Genomic DNA, 16,947 nt, shown 5'->3' with positions numbered 1-16,947 from the left:
TAGCAAATACTGCTGCAAAGCAACAGAGGTATATTTAGAAGGCCAAAAGGGATAACCTTTTTTCATTGGGTGAAAGTAAACAAGATAATAATAATCTTTTTATTGTCACAAATAGGCTTACATTAACACTGCAATAAAGTTACTGTGAAAATCCCCTGGTCGCCAGATTCTGGCTCCTGTTTGGGTATACAGAGGGAGAATTCAGAATTCTCAGCTGGTACGGGAATTGAACCCACACTGCTGACCTTGTTCTGCATCACAAGCCAGCTGTCTAGCCCACTGAGTAAAACCAGCCCATCCTTTTAATATCTTTCTTTTAATAAAAATACAATTACCAACTCCAACAGTGGATCTACAGAAAATTACAAGCAAAGATAAAGCCTGCTTGAGATGTGTCAGATTGATCAAGAAAAGTCGCAAGAGGCAGATTTTCTTTCAGAGTCAGCAGAATGGATATGAATCAGGATGCAGAAATAGAAAAGCTCTCATGCGAATTGAAGGGATATTTGCGGGACTGCCACAGATGCTGCTGAGTAGTAAACATTATTTTATAAATTGCAGTGAACTGCTTTTTAAAAAAAACATATTACACAGGGCAGCATGGTTCTGCAGTAGTTAGCACTGCTGCCTCATGGCGTTCAGGACCCGGGTTCGATCCCGACCCCAGGTCACTGTCCGTGTGGAATTTGCACATTCTCCCAGTGTCTGTGTGGGTCTCACCTCCACAACGCAAAGATGTGCAGCGTAGGTGGATTGGCCACACTAAATTAACCCTTAATTGGAAAAAAAATGATTGGGTACTCCAAATATAGAAAAAAAAACATATCAGGCTTTTTTTCATCTACACCCAAGAAGGGGCAACAACGAATCTCCTCCTAAGCCTCCAATGAAAAGTGGCCGTCCTCCTCTGAAGGACAGCATCTGGCCACTCAACATGGTCAAAATGACAAACACAAGACTCAAAGACAGGTATGTAGACTTGGTCGTAGATCAGTGATGATTTAATTGAATGCTGGAACAGACTCAAGGGGATAACTGGCAAATTCTTGTTCCTATAATCCTATGAGAGCAAAACATCAATACCTGGGGAATCAAGCTTAGATCTTGTCATTCCGTATTTTATGAGTATTGAAGCTTCACCCTGCTCTATTTCTATTTGATGATTCTACTTTGAGGAAGCATATTATTAAGAGCCTTGGGCATTGAGGGAGCTACTGCCAAAGTATCATAAATTCAATAGCCCAGATTTTGCAGCCGGTGGAGAAGCAAGACCTCATAGAAAGCTACTCACAATGATCTAGTGACCTCTTTTGATGGTAATTTCCTTTTTCAAAGATAGTTTATATCTGGCACCAAGTCAGAGGATGTTTTATCATGCAGCAGCAATGATGTCAGCAAGTAGGAGCAACCAACCCGAAAAACTAGCAAGTTAAAACCACTTAAAATCTTTCTCTTTTAAATTAAAATGTTAGGCAACAAACCAAATGATTTGGTTGTATTATGATATAATCTAAAATAAATGTATGTTTTTAAAACATCAATCAGCGGAGAGGAATTTGACTTTCCACAAATGTAAAATGAGCTTTTCAGGTCCAGTAAGGGTATAAAGTTAATACGACATTGAAAACTCAATTACACCTCATTCAACAAGGGGCAACCTTTTCAAGGGTTTGTACGCTTCTACACTGTTAGTTTTGCTGTATATTTTTCTCAAATCATGATTGAAACGGAGACTGTAGTTAGTGTGAACCTTTCTACGGAGGTGCACGATTCAATTACAGAAACTTCTGAATCTCCATATTGCCCCGTGCACGTCGGGACTCCCGGTGTTGACAGTTTCAGTGGAGTAATCACAGCGAGTGCTGATGCCATCATTGTCATAGCAAAGGGCAGCACGGTGGCCTAGTGGTTAGCACAACCGCCTCGCGGCGCCGAGGTCCCAGGTTCGATCTCGGCTCTGGGTCACTGTCCGTGAGGAGTTTGCACATTCTCCCCGTGTCTGCGTGGGTTTCGCCCCCACAACCCAAAAATGTGCAGAGTAGGTGGATTGGACACGCTAAATTGCCCCTTAATTGGAAAAAATAATTGGGTAATCTAAATTTTTTTTTTAAATCATTGTCATAGCAAAATCCCGGGCAAGATTTATTAACTGAAAATTCTTCCAATTCGCATAGTTGTATTTTGTGCTCCAAGTCAGAGTAGCTTTCTAAGACGGAATTTTGGAATTTTTTTTTTTTTAAAGAGAGGAAGATTAATCAAAACGATTTATACTTAAGTGAAACAATGTCTCCATAAATGGCGTTTAAAAAGATTTGGCTTAAATTTTTTAACCCATTGGGGAATAATCCAAACATCCGCACCAATGAGGCAGCAATCACATCATGACATATTTCCCATGCCAACAAAGAGTTGTCCTCTGATGTGTGCCTCGTTTACCAATGGGTACCTACCCTGGATGCTGCTTCCGTCAAGCATTCAGCTGCAATTTCAAAATTTTAGTACTGGGCAAAGACTCCACACTTAAAAGCTTGAAAGTAAACAGCCATCGAGTGTAATTTTCACGGTCAAATTTTCACTTATGCATGTTTTAAAAAAATAAATGTAGAGTACCCAATTATTTTTTTTTTCTAATTAAGGGGCAATTTAGCATGGCCAATCCACCTAACCTGCACATCTTTGTGTTTTGGGGGGGGGGGGGGGGGGGGGGGGGGGGGGGGGGGGGAGAACCCACGCAGACACGGGGAGAATGTGCAAACTACAGACAGACAGTTACCCAGGGCCGGGATTCAAACCTGGGTCCTCAGCGCCGTAGACAGCAATGCCAACCAATGCGCCATGTGCCACCCACACTTCTGCACTCTTTTAATATGGTTGTTAATCTGTTTGTATCCTAAAATAGCACACAACAGGATTTCAGCGGATAACAGAATGCATTAATAGAAGCTATCAGAGGTAAATAACCCTCAGAAAGAGTGGACTATACTTACCGGCCTCTTTTTGTACAACAGATAGACCAAATGTAACATATTGAGAATAAGAAACAGAGAGTTCCAGATCAGTATGTCTAAAGCGCATCGATAAAGCACTGCCCACACAATGAAGAGCGCACAACCTGTGAACAGAAAAATCAAATCTATTGAAGCTATAAACAGTCTTATGCAGGTGCCAAGTACAGGGGGGAAATGGCCTAAAGGGCAAAGAACATACAAAGATACATAGTTATAAATCACAATTATACAAACTAAGGCAGTCAATCTGTCTACTATTTTAAAACATAACCCATTTAAAATAAATGATGACATTGCCTGCAGTCATTTCCAGGCTGAATTGAATATTAAATGGCTGGCACTGCTCAATTGAGCAGTTCTCTTTTTGTTTAATTAGTTTATGGGATGTAGATGTCACCGGCTGGGCCAGCATTTATTGTCCAACTCTAACTGCCCCACAACTGAGTGGCTTGCTAGGCCATTTCAGAGGACATTTAAGAGTCAACCACATTGCTACTTCATAAACCATGAAGGATAAACTTTAGGGCAGCATGTCGCACAGTGGATAGCACTGAGACTGTGGCGCTGAGGACCCGGGTTCGAATCCCGGCTCTGGATCACTGTCCATGTGGAGTTTGCACATTCTCCCCATGTCTGCCTGGGTTTCACACCCACAAGCCAAAGATGTGCAGGGTAGATCGATTGGCCATGCTAAATTGCCCCTTAATTGTAAAAAAAAATAATTGGGTACTCTAAATTTATTTATAAAAAATGGAGGATAAACTTTCTATTTATTATCATAGCTCGAGGATTTTAATTACCACCTTAAACTTATTCCTATACATTTGCAGCGTACATAATTTTTAGCCACAGAAATACTAAAATGAAATCACCACAGGTAGGTCATGCATCGCTAGGGGTGCACGGGTTAAAGATTTAGTGCATCAATATTAAAATCCGGCAGCAACGACGAAGGAAGGAAATGCGTTCACGCAATCTTGTGGGAAAAATGTAGAGGAACAGATTTGCAGCGAAAGTTACAGAGAGATGCAAGAATTATAGAGTAGTTACAATTGCAGGCTTTAGCTATTTGAAAATAGACTGGATTAGTAGTGGTCTAGAGAGGGGCAAAAGAGCCCAGAACGTGGTGAAGAAAGTTTTCGACAGTGGTATATTTCCATTCCAATGAGATATGAGGCAGTGCTAGATCTGGTTCCTGAGAATGAGGTGGGCCAAGTGGATCAAATGGCAACAGGAGAACATTTAGTGGACGGCAATCTTTGTATCATGATGCTTAGGTTGGCTATGTAAAAAGACAAAGAACAATCCAGAGAAAGAACTCTTAACTGGGAAAAAGCTAACTTCACTGGGGTAAGAATGATTCCTCTCTATTTGGCCCAGATCCAAAATAGAACTGAACAATGTGCTGCCTTTAAGTGGAGAACCAGGCTGAATACAGAAGGTTCAGAGGCAAGTTAAACAGTAAATAAGACAAGCAAAGAGGGAGTGTGAAAATAAACAAGGAGCTAACATAAAAGAGAATCTCAGTCTCCTGTAGGGTTATAAATAGTAAAAAGTATGGTAAAAGAAGAAGTGGGACCAATTAGGGACTAAAAATGGAATTTATACATAGAGGAAGGTATTAAATGGCAAGACATCAAATGAATATTTCCTATATGTCATCAGCAAGGAAGAAGATGCTACCTAGGTTTTGGTGAAAGAAGAGGTAATTCAGAACTAGATGTGCTTAATTTGGGCCAGCATTTATTGTCCATCCCCTTGTTGCCCGCAAGAAGGTGCTGAGCTGTCTTCATGAAACACTGCATTCCATGAGGTGTCAGGCTGTAAGGAAGGGAGTTCCAGGATTTTGACCCAGTGACAGTGAAGGAAAGGCCATGTAGTTCCAAGTCAGGATGGTGTGAGATTTGGAGGGAAACTTGCAGGTGGTGGTGTTCCGAGATATCTGCTACTCTTGTCCTTAAGGTTGTCGGTATGGAAGCTGCTGCCAAAGGAGCCTTGGTGAGTATTTTTTTAAAGAAAAAGAAAAGTTAGCCATTGTTTTATTTTAAATGTTACAATAAAGGCACATATTCGATCTGCCAACATCAGTTTACCAATAACTTCAGACTGTTAAAGACGTAGCTCTATCATGTAAAATGTCTTGCGGATGGAGCCTTGGTGAGTTTCTGCAGTGCATCTTGTAGATGGTACACACTGCTGCTACCGTGCTGGGGAGTCTGTTCTGCCAGTGCGACAGGCCAAACCCAGTGACAGTGATGCGTGGGACATTGTCCATAAAGAATGATTCAGTCAGTATGACTATATCACTTGATGAGTCTGGGGGATATCTCTCCCAATTTTGGCACAAGCCACCAGATGTTACCAAGAAAGTGAGAGTTGGTGTCGACAGGGCTTGCTTTACTGTTGTTTGTTGCTTCCCGTGGTCTGATCGTGGCCCTAGGTCAATGTCAGGTGGTCTGTCTGGTTTAATTCCTTTAAGGTTTTTGTAGTGGTTTGATACACTTGAGTGCCTACCTAGGCTATTTCAGAGGGTGTTTTAAGAGTCAACCACATTGCTGTGGAACTGGAGTCAGATGGAGACCAGACTATGTGAGAACGGCAGACATCCTTTTCCGAGGAAGCCTCTGGGCATTAGTGAACCAGGTCGGTTTTTATGACAGTTGACAATGGTTTCATGCCCAACGTTAGAGAAACAGTTTTAATTCCAGATCATAGATCATAGAATTTACAGTGCAGAAGGAGGCCATTCGGCCCATCGAGTCTGCACCGGCTCTTGGAAAGAGCACCCTACCCTAGGTCAACACCTCCACCCTATCCCCATAACCCAGTAACCCCACCCAACACTAAGGGCAATTTTGGACACCAAGGGCAATTTATCATGGCCAATCCACCTAACCTGCACATCTTTGGACTGTGGGAGGAAACTGAAGTTTCCTACTGAAGTTAAATTCCACCACCAACAATGGTGGGATTTGAACTTGTGTTCCCAAAGCATTGGTCTTAGCCCCTGGATTACTAGCTCAGTGACATTCCCAATTTTCTCACAATGGACAAGTGGTAGATGAAATTCAATGCAAAGTTTGAAGTGATTAATCTACAAGTGGCGACAGTGGATTAGTAACCCAGAGATCCAGGCTAATGTCCTATGGGTTTAAATCTCACCATGGTAACAAAATCTGGAATGGAAAACTAGTCCCAGTCATGGCGACCAAAACCCATCAGGTTCACTAATGTCCCTTAGAGAAGGAAATCCTTACCGGGTCTGTTCTACATGTGACTCCAGATCTACAGCAATATGGTTGGCTCTGAAATGTCACTAAAAAGAATCCACTGAAATGGTTTGGCTGGGGCAGCACGGTGGTGCAGTGGTTAGCACTGCTGTATCACGGCGCCGAGGTCCCAGGTTCAATCACGGCTCTGGGTCACTGTTCGTGTGGAGTTTGCACATTCTCCCCGTGTTTGCGTGGGTTTCACCCCCACAACCCAAAAGATGTGCAGGGTAGGTGGATTGGCCATGCTGAATTGACCCTTAATTGGAAAAAATGAATTGGGCATTCTAAATTAATTGAAAAAAAAGAAATGGTTTAGCAAACTACTCAGTTCAAGAGCTGTTAGGATAGGCAACAAATGCTAGCCTTGACAGCAATATCTGCATTTCATGAAAGAATAAGAAAAGAATTGGTACAAAGGAGAAGGCGAGACAGTATAAACTAACGGGTAGAATTCTAAAGGGAGTGCAGTAGCAGAGGGACCCGGGTGTACATGTTCCTGGGTGTATAAATAATAGAAGGTGGCAGGACAGGTTGAGAGAGCAGTTAATAAAGCTTACAGTAACATTGGCTTTATTAAAAGGGGCATCGAGTACAATAGCAAGGAGGTTATGTTCAGCCTCAACTGGAGTATTCTGGCCAGTTCTGAAAGATGTGAAGTCATAAGAGTGGGTGCAGAAAGTAAGCAACTTCAGTTCATAGATAGATTGGAGAAGGTGGGACTGTCTTCATTGGAGAAGGCAGAAGTGTTTTGATTGAGGTAGGTAAAATCATAAGAGACCTGGCTAGAGCATAAACAATTGTTCCCACTGGTGGATCAAGAAAGAGAGGGTATGAATTTAAGGTTACTGGCAAAAGAAGCAATGGTGGCACGGTGGTTAGCACTGCTGTCTTACAGCACCAGGGACCCGGGTTTGATTCTTCTCTCAGGTCACTGTTTGCACTTTCTCCCCGTGTCTGCGTGGGTTTCCTCTGGGGTCTCCAGTTTCCCCCCACAGTCCAAAGATGTGCAGGTTAGGTGAATTGGCTATGCAAATTGCCCTTTAGTGTCCAAAAGGTTAGGTGGGGCTACGGGGTTGCCCAAATAGGCGGGGAGTGGTCCTAGGTAGGGTGCTCTATCGGAGCAAGGGTCGGTGCAGACTCAATGGGCCAAATGGCCTCCTTCTGCATTGTAGGGATTTTATGAGACAGGAGGAGAAAGCTTACGATCTGGAATGCTTGATAACGTGCAGGAGGCCAGGTTCAGTGGAGCATTCAACAAGGAATTGGATTCATATCTAAAACGGAAGAATGTGCAGAGTTACAGGGAGACCGTATCGGTAGGGCACTAGGTGCATTGCTCATTTGGAAAGGTGGCACAGACATGACGGGCCAAATGGCCTCCCTCTGTGCTGTTCTGCGTTCAGTCATAGAATCACTACAGTGCTGGGGAGGCCATTCGTCCCATCGAGTCTGCACTGACCCTCTGATAAAGCACCCTGCCTAAACCCACTCTCCCACGCTTTCCGCATAACTCCACCCCACCTGACCTTTTGGACACGAAGGAGCAATTTAGCATTGCCAATCCGTCTAATGTTTTACAGTTTCTTTTAAGTTCATGATATTTCAACTTCCTTCAGCCATAAACATTGTCTAATTCCCCAATGTCACTTTCCATATCCCCTATGTCTGGCTTTCTTCAGTTTGCATTCTTATGCAATCTGGCTTTCCTTCGTTTTCCCGTTGACTTAATTCCTCACATATCCTTCTAATCTGTCTCTTAGATACACCCTTAGTGTAATCTAAAAATTTTAAGCGTGCCAATACTTGAAATATTAACTTTGCATTCTACACTGCAGATACTGCCACACCGTACACAATGCTGTGGGATAGTCACGGTTCTTACACGGAACTAATTCAGCCAAATTTAAGCTAAACTTTTTTTCCCCAGCCAAAGTTGTCAATTTGCAGAACTGATGACCGGCTGAGCCTTTGACTCACTATGCCTTAAGTGCACATGTTATGTCCCTGTCTCACTGTGTCTTATGTATATATTACCCATTATTACAGGGGCGGGGGCAGCACGGTGGTGCAATGGTTAACACTCCTGCCTCATGGAGCCGAGGTCCCAGGTTCGATCCTGGCTCTGGGTCATATGGAATTCGCACATTCTCCCTGCGTCTGTGTGGGTTTCGCCCCCACAACCCAAAGATGTGCAGTGTAAGTAGATTGGCCATTCTAAATTGCCCCTTAATTGGAAAAAATGAATTGGGTACTCTGAATTTAGACCAAAAAAATCAACAAAGAAAAAATATTACAGGGTCAGCACAATCCCATTGGATTAAAAGCACATTAGAATAAAACCCTAGAATTCCTACAGTGCAAAAGGAGGCCATTCGGCCTATCAAGTCTGCACTGACCCTCTGAAAGAGCACCCCGCACAGGCCCACATCCCATAATACCCTAACCCCACCTAACCTGCACATCTTTGGGCACAAAGGGGCAATTATGTTTTATCATGGCCAATAGATAGAGTGGACGTTCAGAGACTATTTCCTTGGGTGGATGTAGCTGTTACAAGGGGGCATACTATTAGATTCAGGGTGGGAGATATAGGAGGGATGTCCGAGGTAGGTTCTTTACTCGAGAGTGGTTAGGATGAGGAATGGACTACTTGCTGCGATAGTAGGCACATGGAGCACACCAGAATGACAGGGAGTGGGATAGCTTGATCTTGGTTTCGGACAAGGCTCGGCACAACATCGAGGGCCGAAGGGCCTGTTCTGTGCTGTACTGTTCTATGTTTTAATCCATCTCACCTGCACATCTTTGGGCTGTGGGAAGAAACGCAGACATGGGGAGAAAGTGCAAACTCCACACAAACAGTGACCCAAGGCCAGAATTGAACCCGGATCACTGGCACTATGAGGCGGCAGTACTAACCACTGTGCCACCGTGCCACCCATTGTTCCTACCAACAAACCTTAATAGTTATATTATGCCATACAATCCCACGAGCAGGGTTTGACCCAGACTCACAGAAAGTCTCCCTCTCTCCCATTTTCTCCAACTCGCTACTTACCTATGCTCATCATAGCGCGGAGGAGTATCATGTGGATTTTAACGGTAGTAGGAATAAGCAGCCCGATGGCGAAGCAGAAGTTGGCGACATGAAAGACTAAATGGTGGATTTCTTTCCAGTTGTCGCAGCTTTCGGTCTGATTAGAAATCGGACCCATCCAAGTGCTGAAGGCATATTCCGAAGGAGCAGAGGTGGCATTCGCCAAAAGGAAGCTGAATACCCAGGGACTATCTGGTGTGACATTCATTGTCCAAAACCTAAAAAACACTAAACAGAAATACATCAACATCATGGTATGTTAACATGGGGTAGGGGCATGTCCAAGAGCTCACTTCCCCGGGACCATACAGGGAGAGCCGGAGGAGGTGGGGAGAAAGGGGGAGGCAGAAAGGGGGAGCAAGAGGACAGAGGCAGATGGGGAGAACTGGCAATGGGAAGGGAGGAGGGTTGGGAGGGGTGGGCTGACAGGGAGATGCCGGGGAGGGGGGCAGACAGGGAGATTCCAGGGGAGAGGGGGGCAGACAGGGAGATTCGGGAGAGGGGCAGGTAGGGAGATGGGGAAAGGGGCAGACGGGGAAGGGGGCAGACAAGGAGATGGGGGCAGACAGGGAGATGGGGGGGCAGACAGGGAGATGGGGGGCTGACAGGGAGATTGGGGGGAGGGAGCAGACAGGGAGATTGGGGGGAGGGAGCAGACAGGGGGATCAGGGGCAGACGGGGAAATCGGGAGGAGGATGGGACAGTGCGCACTGTCTGTGCGGAGTCTGCACATCCTCCCCATGTGTGCGTGGGTTACCTCCGGGTGCTCCGGTTCCTCCCACAGTCCAAAGATGTGCAGGTTAGGTGGATTGGCCATGATAAATTGCCCTTAGTGTCCAAAATTGCCCTTAGTGTTGGGTGGGGTTACTGGGTTATGGGGATAGGGTGGAAGTGTTAACCTTGGGTAGGGTGCTCTTTCCGGGAGCCGGTGCAGACTCGATGGGCCGAATGGCCTCCCTCTGCACTGTAAATTCTATGAAAAGACAGGGAGATGAGGGGGGCAGACAGGGAAATCGGGGGCAGACGGGGAAATGGGGGGGGAGAGAGAGGATGGGGCAGACAGGGAGATCGGAGGGGGGCAGACAGGGAGATGGGGGGGGCAGAAGGGAGATCGGGGGCAGACAGGGAGATCGGGGAGGGGGGGCAGACAGGATGATCGGGGTGGGAGCAGACAGGGAGATCGGGGTGGGGGGAGAGGGCACACAGAGAGATCGGGGGGCAGAGAGGGAAATCGGGGGGGCAGACGGAGATCGGGGTGGGAGCAGACAGGGAGGTCAGGGGAGGCAGAAAGGGTGATCGGGGGGAGGGGGAGTTAGTGTCTGAAATGAATGGGCCATCCTGTGCCTGGAAATTGAGGTATAATTATTGATATACATCTTCTTCCCCTGTATGTGTAGAAGCTACAACTGTATGTATTCCTGCAACCGGCTCTGGCTCCGGACTCTGCAGAATCTGTTCGCAGATTCTCCCTCGCACAGGGTCCCTGCAATGCACACTCCGTGTGCAGGCTACACATCTCCCAAAGCAAACATAGCAAACACCTTCACAACTTTCCTTCTAAATTTATCCATCCGGTCCGTGCTGGATATTCACAGAGTGGCTGAGTGAGGGGGAAGGGGGCGGCTCCAAAGTTTAGTTAGAAAAAAAATGAATAAGTTTACCTTTCCGCAACCTGTCAGCTTCCAACCACTTTGAAAGGTCTTCACTTCTGGGGGAATAAAAATGTGCCCGCGAAGGGAGAGAGAGAGGCTGCAGTGTGAGAGGAGACGGCAAAGAGACTTGACAAAAAAAAATGCTTCAGAGAGCAACGCTGAGCATCGACTAAAATGGACATGAGCAGAACAGCGGAGGCAGCGCCCGGGGCCGCGCTCGCGCGCGCGCGCCAGCGCTGACGGACGCGTGCTCACAGTGCCCCGCAGCGACACCCGTGCGCGGTCCCCGCAGGCGCGCCCACCGTGCAAATACGCATCCCCGTTCACAGTGCGCACGTGCGGGCCCGCGGCGGAGTTGACAGTGCCCGCGGGCGCGCTGACATCGCACAAGCGCGGTCCCGCAGAAGGACCAAGCAAAGGGAGTTCCACTAAAAGGGATACTTTCTTTTGTTGCTGTCTCAATAAGATTATCCAAGACCAATTTCGAACAATTAAATTTTCTTCGCATTAAAATTATAAGCTTTGTGTTTTCCATAACAAATTGATTCACCATTTTGAAGTACCAAAAATAAAAAAACACTTTAATTAGCGCCTGTAGAGTTTCTATTCACATAGACCGCGGTAGGTGGTGGAGTTTAGTCATGTTCATGTGTAAATCATTTTCTAAAAATGCAGCCACGCGCTTGACAGCTTCAAGTTTCGGTCACGGTGGTCTCCTTATTGTTTCTTATTTAGTTTTTAGCAAACATAAATATTAACTCAAATATTTAATTTTTGTGCGGGTCTTAGGGACTCAAATATCAACCCTCCCCCCCCCCCCCCCCCCAGATACTACGAGACCTGCTGAGTTCATCCTGCATTTTCTGATTTTATTATGTAAATGTTAGCAAAGCTTTGGATAAGGGGAGAGTTTTGCCTAATCTCTTTACCGCGGAACACTGGCGGAAAATCTTCACAGGAATGTGTGTGTGTTGCCCTGCAGAAATTACAAGACAAATCAGATTTAAAATAACCAGACTGGTATACAACAGGAATGGGTATCCCAGCAGGATAACTTTGTACTAGATTAGGTATCTCCCTCCATCAAGTATGCACAGACGTGGCTTTCATTTCCACACCCGGACATTTGGCAACATTTATTGCAATCTGGCATGGGTTGCCTTGGGCGAAATAAATCTGCCTGCTTCGGACAAACATCATTTCCCCTGGCACCAACGGCTCCACAAATAAACAGGACCTGGTGATCGACGAATATACAATTGTGATTGGGTTTAGGCACAACCTTCCAGTATTTATTGTAATTTATTCCACAGTTTTTAGCAATTACTCGGATTAAATCCCAATCCATGGTTAAAATGCTGATGAAACAAGTTCATTTAAATTCAGTGAACACTCACGTGGACCATTGCCAGCACTTGAACAAAATTTGTGATTTTAGTAAGAGTAAACAAAATATTAAACCAAAGAGAAAGTGCTGGAAAGTCTCAGCAGGCCAGCAGGTAGGGAGTGAAAGAGCTAACGTTTCGAGTCCAGATGACCCTTTGTCAAAGCTCACCTTTGACAAAACTTTGACAAACAATCATCTGGACTCGAAACATCAGCTCTTTCCTCTCCCTACAGATGCTGCCAGACCTGCGGAGATTTTCCAGCATTTTGTCTTTGGTTTCAGATTCCAGCATCTGCAGTAATTTGCTTTTAAACAAATTATTAACCCTGTCACATTTTAATTCTTATTATAAAATAAAAATAGATAATACTGGAAACACTCAACAGATTTTTACAGTATCTGTGAAGAGAGAACCATGGAGTAAGCATTTCAGGTTTCCAGCATGTTCAGTACTTCCCTGTTAGCTTTATTATAATGGTGAATATTATGGGGACAAAGTAGAGTTCATTCAATTTGCACAGAATTCCCAAGTTAATTGTGATTTATTAAGTATGCACTCTGGCTCAATAAGTGGTCTTTATTGAAGTGAGATCCATTAGATATGTTTTATACCTGCTTTCAGTTGCAATTACATGGCCAAATTAGTCCAATGCAAGGCAACCCTGTAGCAAGAAGCATCAGTTAGGCACAATGTTTCAAGTATACTCTAAACATACATTTTCTGCTTTCTAATTTTATGGTCTTGTTATATTTTACGATCAAATATTCATGATGTATTGTATTACTAGAAAAATTGGCTGACGAATAAAGCATGAATTTTATTCAGGCTATTGAAAGGTAAAAATGTATTTTAAAAATAACAAAATGTAAAAGTCCAAAAGACAAAAAGGAGAAAACTCCTTTAGAAATGACCATCCTGGCTTCCGGTGGCGGCGATGTTCAAGTGAGCCGCACATTCGGCTGGCTCTCACTCTGGCGGGACTTTAGGGGCTGATTCCCCGCGATAGCGGGACCACGGAGCGGCAAAAAGGCGGCCGCGAAAGTGCTGGAGAGCGGGCTGCAACCTATGGAACCGCGGGAGTTCAGGAAGCAGAGGAAGAGAGAGAGAAAGGACAGAAGCAAGGAGCAGGAGAAACTGACCTGGAACTTAAGATGGCGGACGCACGGACCTCAGACTCAGCAATCCAGCAGGCGCTGGATAACATGCTCCAGGTGATGAAAGGCAGTTTTGAGTCGCTGAAGCGGGACAGCTTGGACCCACTCCAGAAAGCGGTGGATCAGCTGAACCAGAGGCTGGATGCTCAAGATGCAAAAGTTAAGGAGCTGGGAGAGGCGGTGGAGGAGCAGGCGGATGCGCAGACGGTCGCGGTGCTAGAAGTTGGCGGGCTGAAGGAGCGGCAAAGAAGATTGCTGGACAGAGTGGAGGAGTTGGAGAATAGAGCCTGCAGGAACAATCTGAGGATCATCGGCCTCCTGGAGGGGGCTGAGGGAACTGATGCCGCAGCGTTTGTAGCAGACCTGTTGATGCAACTGATGGGGGCTGAAGCCTTTCCGCGACTGCCGGAGCTGGAGGGGGCATACAGAGTGCATACTTAGTGAACTCAGTCTGACTCTGGACAAGGGTATTTATACAACTGCACTAGGGGGAGGAGTCGTGGGCGGAGCCAAGGGTGGAGCCCAGTACAAGTTCCTGAGTACTCCCAGAGCTACTCCCCCTAGTGGTAAGATAGCGCTACTGCGCTTACAAAGACAGTGTGAATTATCATATATACATATATATATTACATTCCCACACCTTTGTTTTTGGTTACTGGTTTTTTTTTCTTTTGTTTTTGTTTTCTTCCTCTTTTTTCAGTTTTTTCCTTTTCGTGGGGGTTTTTACTTTTTGTTGGGCTCGCTGAGGGCACTGGAGCCGGTATTGTAACTAAGGGTGGCCGGTCAGCAAGGGGGGTTAAGGACGTGGATTGGGGGTTTCTGTTTTACGGATGTTTATGCCTTCCTGTGCCAGTGAGTTTGCTCCAGTGGGTTGGAGAGGGGGTTGAGGCGCCGGGGAGTGGGGAGGAGGACGGGGAAACAATGGAAATGAGACAGGGGGCGCCGGAGTGATGAGTCACCGGGCTAGCAGATTGGCTAGTCAAGGGAGTCAGGTGGGGGGGGGGGGGAATACAGCCAGTGGAGGGCAGGGGTGGGGTTACCAGGGGATGTTGCTGGGGGGGGGGAGGGGGGGGGTTGTTCTGCTGACGTGGGAGGGATTTGAAGTAGACAGTGAGAAGGAGGTCGAGGGTGGAGGCAGCCAAGAGGCGGGCCAAGAATGGCGCGACGCGCGGGCCGGGGGCCGGCCCGAGAAAGGCTATGGCTGACTGGCGTGGAGGGGGGGGGGGTTGTGCCCCCCAACCAGGCTGATCACCTGGAATGTCAGGGGACTGAATGGGCCGGTTAAGAGGGCGTGGGTGTTCGCGCACTTGCGGGCTCTAAGGGCAGACGTAATTATGTTGCAGGAGACACATCTGAAAGTGTCTGACCAGGCTAGACTAAGGAAGGGCTGGATTAGCCAGGTCTGCCACTCGGACTTGGACTCGAAGTCCAGGGGGGTGGCAATCATGATCAACAAGCGGGTGCAATTTGAGGCGGAGGGCATAGCCGCAGACAGGGGGGGAAGATACCTGATAGTAAGGGGCAGACTGGAGGGGAGAAGAGTGGTGCTGGTGAATATATATGCCCTGAACTGGGGTGCTGGGGAAGATCCCGGACCTGGACTATCGTAGGCTAATAATGGGGGGGGGACTTTAACATGGTCCTTAATCTGGCGCTGGATCGGTCGTGTCCCAGAACGGGTGGACTCCCGGCAATGGCAAGGGAGCTGAAAGGGTTTATGGAGAAAATGGGGGTAGTGGACCCCTGGAGAGCCAGACAGCCGACGGGAAGGGGCTACTCGTTTTACTCGCACGTCCATAAAGTATATTCTAGGATAGACTTCTTTGTCCTAAGCAGGGACTGTATAGGGGAGGTAAAGAACACGGAATATTCGGCAATCACTATCTCGGACCATGCCCCGCACTGGTAGACCTGCAGGTCGGAGGGGCGAAGCACCAACACCCACAATGGAGGCTAGACGTGGGACTGCTGTTGGAGGAGGGGATCTGTGAGAGGCTGCGGAGGTGTATGCAAAATTATTTGCAGGTGAATGATACGGGGGAGGTCTCAGCGGCGACCCTGTGGGAGGTGCTAAAGGCAGCAGTGCGGGGAGAGTTGATCTCAATTGGGGCCCACAGGGCCAAGGCGGACAGGGCAGAGATGGACAGATTGATTAGGGAAATGGGTCGGATAGATGAGGAACACGCGGAGTCCCCGGGGGAGGTTTTGCTCAGGGAGAGGCAGAGACTACAGGCGGAACTGGGGGCGCTATCCACGAGTAGAGCCATGGAACAGCTTAGGAAGGCGAGGGGCGTGGTGTACGAGCATGGGGAAAAGGTTAGCAGACTGTTAGCGCAGCAACTCAGGAAGAGGGAGGTGGCCAGGGAAATAAGTAGAGTGATGGATGGGGAGGGTTGCAGAGTGGATGACCCGGCAGGATTGAATAAGGTATTCCGGGACTTCTATAGCAAGCTGTACACTTCGGAGCCTCTGGAAGAACCGGAGGAGATGAAAAGGTTTCTGGAGGGGTTAACATTCCTAACAGCAGGTGGGGGGCGAGTGGATGAGCTGGGGGCCCCGATTAGAGTGGAGGAGGTATTTGGGGGGGGGGGGGCGAAAGGCCATGCAGTCGAGGAAAGCTCCGGGGCCGCATGGATACCCAGTAGAGTTTTATAGGACCTTCTCTGAGTTAGTGGGCCCGGTCTTGGTGAGGGTTTTGTTTTAATTGAAATAATTTTTATTGAAAAATTTAATTTTATACAACACACCTTAGTAAAATACCGAAAATAACAATAATATTAACAATCATATACATTCGCCCCACCTCCATGAACAACACAGCATTTTAACAACAACGCAAATTAACACACTATAAAGTTACAGAATAGACACTACAATAGTGCACCCCCCCCCCCCCCCCCCCCGGGGTTGCTACTGCTATTGACCAAGTTACCTATCTCTGAGCCAGGAAGTCCAGAAAAGGCTGCCATCGTTTATAGAACCCTTGTATTGATCCTCTCAGGGCAAATTTGACCTTTTATAAATCCCGCCATGTCACTGATCCAGGTCTCCACACTTGGGGGCCTTGCATCCTTCCACTGTAACAGAATCCTTCGGCGGGCTACTAGGGATGCAAAGGCCAGGACACCGGCCTCTTTCGCCTCCTGCTTGGCGAGGGTTTTTAATGAGGCAAGGGACAGAGGGACCCTGCCACCGCCGATGTCGCAAGCCACTATATCACTGATATTGAAGCGGGGTAAAGATCCGGAAGCATGTGGGTCCTATAGACCAATCTCCCTGATCAATGTAGATGCCAAGCTCCTGGCAAAGGTACTGGCAATCAGAATTGAGGACTGCGTACCGGAGGTGATTGGGGAGGACCAAACTGGGTTCATGA

The 16,947-nt window shown here is 46.8% G+C and overlaps 1 protein-coding gene across 5 annotated transcripts in view; it reads right to left on the bottom strand.

The window, feature by feature from the left end:
- bves (blood vessel epicardial substance) overlaps window positions 1–16,947 on the bottom strand; it is a 62,343-nt gene that overhangs the window by 19,575 nt on the left and 25,821 nt on the right. The window contains exons 1-3 of one of the 5 annotated variants that reach the window (XM_038799256.1): window positions 11,039–11,264; window positions 9,339–9,605; window positions 2,988–3,112 (exon numbers count right to left, since the gene is read on the bottom strand). In XM_038799256.1, coding sequence (XP_038655184.1) covers window positions 2,988–3,112; window positions 9,339–9,585 — 372 coding nt within the window. In that variant the 5' untranslated portion in view covers window positions 9,586–9,605; window positions 11,039–11,264. Of the gene's footprint in view, window positions 1–2,987; window positions 3,113–9,338; window positions 9,606–11,038; window positions 11,265–16,947 lie in introns of those variants that run through there. The other 4 variants (XM_038799254.1, XM_038799255.1, XM_038799253.1 and 1 more) reach the window with 4 other exon arrangements.

The sequence above is a fragment of the Scyliorhinus canicula genome, chromosome 6 (assembly GCF_902713615.1).
Source record: "Scyliorhinus canicula chromosome 6, sScyCan1.1, whole genome shotgun sequence".
Lineage (NCBI taxonomy): Eukaryota > Metazoa > Chordata > Chondrichthyes > Carcharhiniformes > Scyliorhinidae > Scyliorhinus > Scyliorhinus canicula.
The sequence above is the reverse complement of the archived record's forward strand: the minus strand, read 5'-3'. Positions and strand labels throughout refer to the sequence as shown.